The following is a 9,929-nucleotide window of genomic DNA, read 5'->3' on the forward strand; positions in this document are numbered from 1 at the left end:
TTTCTGAATTTGAATGCAGAGGATTATCTCCCACACTGGTTTTTAAAGTCAACATAGGAGGAGACCTATTTGTCAATGATATATCCTGTGAATGGACCTCATCTGTGGGAAGTGACATCTTATGATGATGTGTTACCTCCTGCTAAAAGAGTGATGCCTGTAAGACCAAAAAAGAAACGAAGGTTGGAGTCCTGGGAGCTGAGGAAGGATGACACGCAAATGAGGCAAGGTGGAACACGTAAAAAATGTGCGATTTGCAGAGCACTTGGACACAAAAGAAATACTTGTCCTCAGGTACCTCCAACAGAGCAGCAACCAACTCCAACAGTTACACAAGAAGGAATAACACCTACTGAACAAACTCAAGCAAATCAGCCAACTGATTCACTTTAACCAAGTCAACCTACTCAACCAATTGATATGAGTGGTGCTCAGCAAAGTCAGATTACTGCATCTGAACCAGTTGTGCCAGCAGCAACAAATCAACAACAAAGTCACCCTACCCAGCCAACCCAAAATTCTTCATGCCAACAGACTCAAGTTGTAAGATCCGGGAAAATTAAATAGTTATTTAATTAATTATTTAATTAGAACGGATAGTGAGAATATTTAAAGCAATAAATGCGGGGAGCTATGACATGGAAAGGTACTAGCTCAAGTGGTTGAGAGTACTTTATTGTGTGTGAGGACTTGGGTTCGAGTCCTATGTGTGCCACTTGGATGTTATTTAAATTATGTGTTTTTGTGTGTTTTTATATTGGATGAGTGTTGTCATGATAAATTCTTAAAATTGTAGGATTTATCATGAAATCTAGATTGGTTGAATGGTTTGGCTTTGGTTTGGTATGTGCATGAGTGTGGGTTCAAACCTTGTTGAGAACTAACTTACTTTTCTTTTTGCTAAATTTCATTAACATGAATATGAAGGGGTTTGAGAACCCTAGCAGCCAATGAATGGGCAATTCAGAGGGCTGGACGTAGCTTGAGAAGCGGCTTAATTAATCACAAAGCTTTATTTTACTTAAATTTTCGTTTAATGGAAAAAGGGGTAATTAGAGAGGTAGTTAGTAAAGGAAAGGAAGAGAAGTAGCAAGAGGAGGAGTATTGAGACAGGAGCGTGGGCGTTGGGTGCAGAACATCTGGTCTGGACGCATTACAGAGAGGAATTGAGAGGAAGAACGGTGTAAAGGGTACAAATCAAGAGAGGAGAAGGTTTTTACTTCAAAGCACACTCACCAATTCGTGTTTGGAGCAAGGAATCCAGGTTAGGGGAGTTGCTTGCTTGTCTTGTGTGCTTGTAATCGAATTATTGCATTATGCTTTGTATTATAACACGATCGCTTACTGATTTCACGCATTGTTGCATTGGAGTTTCTGGATTTTTCCAGAAACCGCCTGGCGGTTCATCCCCTACCGCCAGGCGACACATCAGTTCTTTTGTGCTGTTCTTGTTTTGGTATGAACCGCTTGGTGGCGATGAGTTTCTGCCAGGCGGTGCGACACTGTCGCGTTTGATTTAATGGTTTCGCTGCTGTTTTATATGGATGTGATGAGTCGTCGAGTCTGTTTGAGTTTATATAATTATGTGGTGGGAATTACGGTCTTGAATTGGTTGAGGAGTGCGGGAAATCATATCAAAATTTTCATATATGAGAAGGTTGGGTTGAAACCAATGGAATTTGTGAACCTTGGACTGTTAGGGTTAATTAAGAAACGAATTGAAGTGTGATATGTGTATGGTGAATTGGTTACAAGGATGTGTATTGAAAAATGTCGAAATTGGTGAGGTAACACTTATTGGAAAAGAGGAGAAGAGAATTGGAACTGTGGATGATGCTGAAAAACGGGTAAAGGGGGCCTGCGTCTGGTATGCCGCCTGGCGAACCTTACGCAGACCGCCAGGCGATGTTGTGTGGCAACCCAGGTGGCTGTGGCGCTGTAGTAAGGCGAGAGAAGGGTAGAAGGTGGAACACACTAGTATGCGAAATACGAATAGAAGGGCGGAGTGAGATTGAAATTGTTGATGTTCGATAAGAGATGAAATTGTTGATGAAGATATGGAACTTAATATGAATAAATAGTGTGGGAGGGGTAAACATACTTTGTTAATGAAAATAAGACTCGCGTTCTGGTATGCTAGTTAAGAATAAGGGAAGGAATTGAGCATGTACTAAGAGGGCTTATGCATTGGTTAGTTAGTATGGTGGAAGCAATGATATGAAGTAAGGGATTAGATTTATAGTTAATTTCGTGGAATGTATGGAGAGTCACTGTTGGGACGATGTTCTTATTACTTGGAAGAGTTGGACAGATGGAATTGTCAGAGTAGTGTATAAACACTGGATTAACCACGATAGGGGTAGACTAATCATAGGGAGGAGTCCTTATTAGTCCATAAGAGTGAATATGTAACCAATAGACTAGTTGAGGTACATGTACTTGTTTACATATGAGATTTGTAGGCTCGCCTAGGCGAGGGTTGAGATTGGGGTTCGTATGCGATCTATGGAAGGGATTTAAATGGTAAACTGGATTAACTGGAGTGTCATAAACCAGAAAAGGGATGTTCTGGTATGGCGCCTGGCGGTCTACTGATAGCCGCCAGGCGATAGCCTTAGCGTGAGAGGGTCTGCACTGAGAGGTGCCTGGCGGCACGGTATGCTCCGCCAGGCGATGACGAGAAAACAGTGGGGTCTGGGAGCACGCTGGCGTCTGGCGGGAGGTGAATACCGCCAGGCGGTCTGGAGCAATTTTGCATGGCGGCGTGTGGGCTGGGCCAGGCGGAAACGCTGTTGTTCTGTGTATTGTGGTGTGCTGTCTTTAACTGAAACTGATGCTTTGCTTGGATCGGGAGATGCTGTGCCATGAGCGGGTAGGTTCATGGATGGTGTGACATGTGATGATATGAGCGGGGAGGTTCATATCAAGTTACTCTCACGTGGGGATACGAGCGGGGAGGTTCGTATGTTCCGTGCTCATGTTGAGAGATGCCACGTGCGGGGAGGTACGGGGGCTGGTGGATCACATGTGTTGGACTACGGGCGGGTAGGTCCGTAGAGCAGGACTACGAGCGGGGAGGTTCGTAGAGGCAGGACCACGAGCGGGCAGGTTCGTGTGAGCATCAGATTCCCGAGTCCAAGGCTAACCAATTGTATGACTTGAAGACTGTTAAGTCTTGGGGTTAAGGTCTTGGCCAAGATTTATAGATAATGATTAAGATGGGTAAATGAACTATCTTGTGGTTATATTCTTGTTATTTTATTTTTCTCAGCTCACCCTTTCTGTTTGTGTGTGGCGATGATCGTGTAATTCGTTACACGGGAGCAGATGTTGATGCAGGTGGTGCTGAGGATGTTCAAATTGCGGAGTGAGGGGCTAGCATGGGAGTAGCGCTAGGGTTTTGATGAATTGTAATTTATGCTTAAATGCAAATTTTGGGAACTTGTAATGAATTATGAACCAGTTATGAGTTTTGGCGCGAAAACTTAATGAAATAAATTTTTCCCGCGTTGGGAATTTTATCGAGATGATTATTTAATTTAAATATTTATTTTAATATTTATTTTTTAAGTAATATTCCCTAGGGATGTTACACAAGTACCTCAACCAAGTCAGATTACTTCAACCAATCTAATTCAACCAACAACAACAACCACTTTCAGAGAAAAATTGTCATTTAGGAGGGGACCAATCACGAAGCCATGAAGAAATTAGGGAACAATTGTTTTATTTTGGAACACTAATATGTATTTGTTGTTATTTACAAAATCAGTGTTGTTATTTTAGAATGTAGTAATGTTATTTTGGAAGCACCTTACTTAGTGTTGTTATTTACAAACTCACTACAAATTTTTTTAAGAACAATATTATGTAGTCAAATGGCATTCTGAACCACTTTAATATTATCTGTTTTCTCATATGGGCACTTTATCTTCATTATCAAAAATTGTTAAGTGTGAATAAATCAAAAACTGAGTTAGTGAACAATATCACTCAAACTTCTCATTCATTCAATAACAATTCATTACAACATTACACTGCTATTTACTGAAATAGTCACTCTAACAACATTTCAGCAGTTCTTTTGTACTAACTTGCAAACTAATATTACATTAACGAAAAGCAAAAACATTATTATCACACTTAAAATTTTAACCCATTTATCAGAAATCACAAGTGCTTTTTCCAGGGTATAAATATTTCTCCTTTGTCTCCCAATGGTAGCATCTTTTTCATCTCCATTATCTTCATTCAACCATTTGAAGTAATTGCACCCTTTAAATACCTCATTCCCACCACTCTGCTGTTTGCAAGAATCAAGAATCCAACAATAATACATAACAGTCAATGTTAATTAAAGATTCAATCAAAATTAAATTAAAGTCATACATCTACTACAACCTTATAATTAGGACACCCCAAAACTGTTTTCCAGCATTCTTAACTGTTTTAGCCACTCTCAACACAACAATCTCCCCACCAAAGCAAAAAGGGGATTCACCCAACACCCTATACGAACCATCAATGGAGGAGACACTTTGTTTTTGCGAATCCCACGAAGAACATGAACACCTTTCATTGCGAGACATTGCAGATTCACCAAAAATGACCTCTTCAAATCAACAACGAACTACAAAATAATAGAAGAAAGAAGGCAAAAGAGATGAAGTAGAGGAAGAAATTAGCGAAAACCTAATTCCTCAATTAGGGTACAACACTGATTTTTAAATATACCAAACCAGTACAATTATTTTTTCAGTCACAAGTGCTTTTTAAATTGACACGTATTCATTCACAATTGCCACATCATCACATTCTTAACGTCATTTGTCACAATTTAATAGAATGGACTCGATTGATGCACATAAACGTATTTAGATATACAATTGTCACCTTTTTAAAACCGAGTACCGATTTGACATACTAACAAGAAACGGATACCTTACAAGTAATTAAACCATTTTGGTATTTTAAACGAATTTGGCTGAATCTTCTTCACAGTTCAACACCACCGCACCACCTCTCAACACCACCACACCGCCTCACTTCTGTGCGCCTCCCTCCTTGCACCATCATACCGCCTCACTTTTGTGCGTCTCCTCCCTCTCAACATCACCGTCTCACTTCTGTTCATCTTCCTCTCAATGAAGTTCTTGAATAGTGAATAAAAGGTTAGTATGTTTCACACTCTGAGGTATGCAATTTAGGGTTTTCCTCCTGTTTTGGTTAATTTTTTTAAATTGATTTTATTACTTTTCGTTTTGTATCTATAATTTGGGATTTGGGTTTCATTTTGTTATCGGGTAAGATTTGGTGATTTGGTATACAATTTGTGTTATACAAAGTGCAGAGTTTGTTTATGGCAAGGGGTTTCTCTGCCTGGTTCAATGTTTCAGTGCAGTAAGGGAAAGTGTCTTTTCTGCCTATTTCTATGTTGCTCCCGTATTCATGCTTGGTTCTGTTTTAGAGAAAGTGTTATTCATGCAGTAAGTGAAAAGCATGATACACTATAATCACAATCAGTGTAATGCGTTGTTCCCCAGTAAAAAATTAGTGATTCACGTAAAAATCATTCTTTGTGAAAGTAGTATAGCAGGACAAACACATTCCCCTGCCCCAAATTGATTGCCATGAACTCTCTTCTGGTTGGTTGCAAACAATTCTCACAATCAAGTACAAGTCTGCAATGGTGTGTTTTGTCACTATTATTCAAAAATAAGGCGTGACATAAATTTGGAATAGGTGTTTCGTATAGGTTTCACAAATTGAGGATTCCGAGCAAGTAGGATAAACAACAGAAGGGAGGTTGAAGTAATTTATTTATAATTAATAAAGAACTCCCTGACAGAAGAATGCTGTTGTAAATTGATTTTGTGTGCCAGAATGCCAGAATTTTCAAGAAGTTCATGCCTATGCCACTTCAATAAAGATACTGTTAAGTAACTAAAACTTAAATGAATCCTAATAAAGAAACAAATGCATCCTGATGTTAACTCGATTCTATATCAGTATGAAAATAATTATCATATAAATACATAGATAAGAATAAAGTATAAAGTAAAAAAGCTCACATTTACTGCCAATAGGGAAACAAATAAATCCAATTAAAATTTGGGACTCGTGATGGCTGAAGAAAAAATAAGTGAATTGTAAGGACCAACATGTACACATCTAACGTATGTATTTGAGATCTCATCAAGATTCACCCTTGAGCATTTAGATTTCACCTCCTCTTCAACAAGTGGAAATGGACCCTGTCATTGAATTGAAAAAAGAAGTCATAAAAGGGTATGAAGAAATTGAGAAAAAATAAATCAATAAAAATATTTAAAATATCATTATCAGAAAATACGAGAAGAGAACGGTACCTAGAAGACAATAATACAGAACTGAGAAAGAGAATGGTATAAGAATTTCACTTATGCTAAGCATTGAAGAACAATATTAAATTACAAGTAGAAGATTGAAACTGAATACAATATACTAAAAAATAAAAATAAAAAGTTTAATAAATTACATTCAATCTCAATAATGAAGATCCTTCACTCCAATTCTTGATATGTAAGTCAATTTTATTTCTCTCAATTTTTTGGGTACATGTCCTACAAATTATTTAATTTGGTGTTAGGGCTAAATTCAATAGATAGCATTTGGCCAATAAAATCTGCAGCAGTGGAAAAAGACACAGACCGAAATGCAATGTGCTTCCATTTTATATCCTCATACACAAAAAATATGGTGTTCTAAGCCAAGTCTTTCGGTCACTCCACCGCCCCAACAGCAACAGCTACAGCAACGAGAAGAAGGAACCTCTCACGACGACAAAGCCAAGCTCATAACCAGTGCTTCTAACCCATTTGTCAAGCACTGCCTCAAGCTTCGCAATTCCTCTTCCTATCGCCGCGCTCACGCTTCTGCTCTCGTTGTCGGTGCTACCCCTATCAGGTCTCACGTTTTTCCTCTGCTTTTCTTTGAATCTATTTTTCTGGCTTTCCTTTTGGTGGGTTGAGGTACTTTGGCAGTGACCCTTTTGTAATTTTAAGCTACATGGCCTTCCAAATTCCAATCTTTCAAAAAATTAAATTAGTGAGTTTTGGTTGAGATATTGTGCAACTTGAGGAACATGTTATCTCAGATAGTGTTAACTTGATAATTAATAAACACAAGCTACAGAGAGCATGCTGTGAAAAGCTTTACATAGAAACTTGTGGAAATAAGGTAAAAAAAACTTATATTGAAGTCATAAGCTATTTTCATTAGCCAAGACAAGTTCCTGTTATGCATGTGCTTTCACTAATTATTCAGCTGATAACAGGTACTAAACTTCAAAGTTACATTGTCCTAACTAAGCTTAAACAGTTGTAAACTATATGAAGAGTGGAAACCTATGCGGTTGAGCTCCAATCTTCATAGTATTATTGATTAAATAATGTACTGAAATAAATTTTTACCTGAACCTGCTTGTTTTTTTTCTTGTCTACATTTTAGGATATCACATCAATATGTACAAAACTACAATTTCAGGCAGAATATGGCTTGATTCATCCCTTTTAGTTTTTATAGCTGGTTAGCATGGACTTATTTTATATGGAACTTTTCTCTATAATTAAAGTATGGATGTTATTCATGACTAAAATTATGGAATAAAACTGCATGGGTGAGTGATATATAATTGTTTTTTGCAGAGAAATCCGCAGGTTTCAAGAGTCATTACAAGATGAAAGTGTTTCAATGGATTGTTTAATTCTTCCTGACAAAGCTGAGATACCTGATGGGTTGGATCAATCCACTGCTTCTATTGTGCGTGTGAGCTCCACAGTGATGAGAAAGCTTTCAGGGCTGCAAACTACTGACTCTCTAGATGCAATTGCGCTTATGAAAATTCCTGCCAGTTTTTTCAATGTTGATGATGATCAAAAGAACTATCAGAAATTGTTTCCATCTGTTCATCGGATACTAGTCCTTGATGGGATTCAGGTGATACATAATGTCACTTCTTGACTTTACCATTTTGGGTCTTTGAATGTTTGCCTGATCATCTTTCTTGTTTGTGGATGGTGGCACCACTGTCCTGGTTTTACTTATTTTTGTCAATATTGCCACTGATTCTATGTAGTCAATTTTTGCACTTCTGATTAATGTAGGGACGCTATATACTTCTTATTGGAAACCCCGCAAAGTTAAATTGAATTACCAATTATCAATAAAAAATTCCCTTGCTGAGGTTGTACAATCTTTATCAATGATCATGTTCTGGCTAGAATATGAAACATAGGTCTATAGTCTACATTCTAAATTTTTACAGAGAAAAATAATAAAATTAATATTTTGAGTTCATGTTCCTCAAAAGAAGCTTATAATCATCTCCAGTTTTCCATAATCATTGCTCCCCTCATCCTGCATATAGGATACAGGAAAGTAGAATATTCATGGACTTCAATTACGATAAAGAATTGAATAATCTATTTGTCCTGTGTTATTTTATGTGAATGTTTAAAGTGTAAACATTGAGAGAATCTTGTTGGTTTCAAAAACTTTATGTGCATAAGTGATATTTGAGAATTGTTTTCTGCAGGATCCTGGCAACCTTGGTACATTGCTCAGATCAGCTGTGGCCTTCAGATGGGTAAGGAATTATCTTCCTCCCCTGGGCATAGGGTCATGGAGCATTGTTTTCATATCATTCTACTGATCCTCTGCGTGATTTTCTAACCCTGTTTTATTGACATGGTACATGATTGCTACGTTAAACTTTAACTAGTTTCAGGGAATAGGAACACATCTAACCCTGTTTACTAGGATAAAAGTTTCTTTAGGATATCCATATTATAATCTTCCTACTTATTTCAGTGTAGTTTGTTTCATCGTTGAATATTAAAACTAAAATTCCTTTCTTAATTTTAATTCAAACTTGACATGTTTGCATGTGACAGGATGGAGTTTTCCTTCTTCCCGGCTGCTGTGATCCATTCAATGAGAAAGCTCTTCGGGCTAGCCGAGGTGCCTCCTTTCAGATCCCTGTTGTTTCTGGTAGCTGGAATCATCTGGAGTCTCTCAAAGAAGAATTTCAAATGAAGTTGCTGGCTGGGCATCCAGAGCTTGAAGAGTTGGTCAAGCCAGTGTGCTCTCTCTCTCCAACCTTGTGTGATTCCTTATCAGATACACCATTGTGTTTGGTTTTAGGAAGTGAAGGAAGTGGTCTTTCAGAAAAATCCCTGCAGGCTTGTGAACTTGTGAGCATTGCTATGGCCGGAGACTACGAGTCGCTTAATGTTTCGGTTGCTGGTGGAATTTTCTTGTACATGCTACAACCGAAGAATCAATGAATTTGTATTTGTATGGTATGTTTTAAGTTTATCATAAGCTTCATCATCCTCCTTTAGGGGGCTCCCAATGAAAGGGTCATAAAAAAGCCCCACCCCCAAATCCCCCTCTCAAGTGGGTTAGGGTCAAGGCTAAGGTAGGTTTACACCCATAAAAACAATACTTTAAGTCAGAATCCAAGATCATGTTGAGTCATGTCTGGTAGGTCTAGACTGAAGATCAAGACTAACTGGCTAGCTCGGGCACAAGGAAAAGACGGGTCGGCGCAGACTTATAGCCAAGACAAGTCGCCCGAACTGACGACTAAGACAGGTCGATTGTCTCAGTTTAGGCCAGCCTGGCCGACAGCCCAAGACAAGCCCACAACTAAGAGGGGCAAAACCAGGCCCACAACCGAGATGGGCCATGTCAATCAAAAGATCGACACGAGCCAAGCCAGTCGAGACACGCTTGGCTGAGCCAACGTCCAAATGAGCTTATGGATCAACCGACCAAGATGGGTCAGGTCGAGTTAGCCTGGCCGATGGTAGAGAGGAGTCGGCTCGAGTCAATTGCAGAGATAGGTTAGGTTGGGTCAACTATTGGGACGGGCCGAGTCGGCTTGA

General features: G+C 38.7%; 1 protein-coding gene across 3 annotated transcripts; it reads left to right on the forward strand.

The window, feature by feature from the left end:
- Positions 1–4,934: 4,934 nt before the first annotated feature.
- Positions 4,935–9,394, forward strand: LOC114179394 (uncharacterized tRNA/rRNA methyltransferase slr1673). 3 transcript variants are annotated; one of them, XM_028065720.1, is made up of 5 exons: positions 4,935–5,171; positions 6,629–6,945; positions 7,686–7,977; positions 8,576–8,626; positions 8,934–9,394. In XM_028065720.1, exons 2-5 carry the CDS (start codon positions 6,695–6,697, stop codon positions 9,324–9,326), a joined length of 987 nt encoding a protein of 328 aa, XP_027921521.1. In that variant the 5' UTR covers positions 4,935–5,171; positions 6,629–6,694; the 3' UTR covers positions 9,327–9,394. The 3 variants fall into 3 exon arrangements, with proteins under 3 accessions (XP_027921521.1, XP_027921523.1, XP_027921522.1); XM_028065722.1 differs by having other exon boundaries at positions 4,964–5,171; positions 6,671–6,945; XM_028065721.1 differs by having other exon boundaries at positions 4,965–5,171; positions 6,644–6,945.
- The last annotated feature ends 535 nt before the right edge of the window (positions 9,395–9,929 follow it).

Source organism: Vigna unguiculata, chromosome 3 (assembly GCF_004118075.2).
Source record: "Vigna unguiculata cultivar IT97K-499-35 chromosome 3, ASM411807v1, whole genome shotgun sequence".
NCBI lineage: Eukaryota > Viridiplantae > Streptophyta > Magnoliopsida > Fabales > Fabaceae > Vigna > Vigna unguiculata.

Bases quoted from the DNA above. Each gene is read 5' to 3' on its own strand.
- LOC114179394 (XM_028065720.1), top strand. From the start codon at position 6,695: ATGCAATGTGCTTCCATTTTATATCCTCATACACAAAAAATATGGTGT. The intron at 6,946-7,685 runs GTCTCACGTTTT...TGTTTTTTGCAG, and splicing joins GTCGGTGCTACCCCTATCAG to AGAAATCCGCAGGTTTCAAG. The intron at 8,627-8,933 runs GTAAGGAATTAT...TGCATGTGACAG, and splicing joins CAGCTGTGGCCTTCAGATGG to GATGGAGTTTTCCTTCTTCC.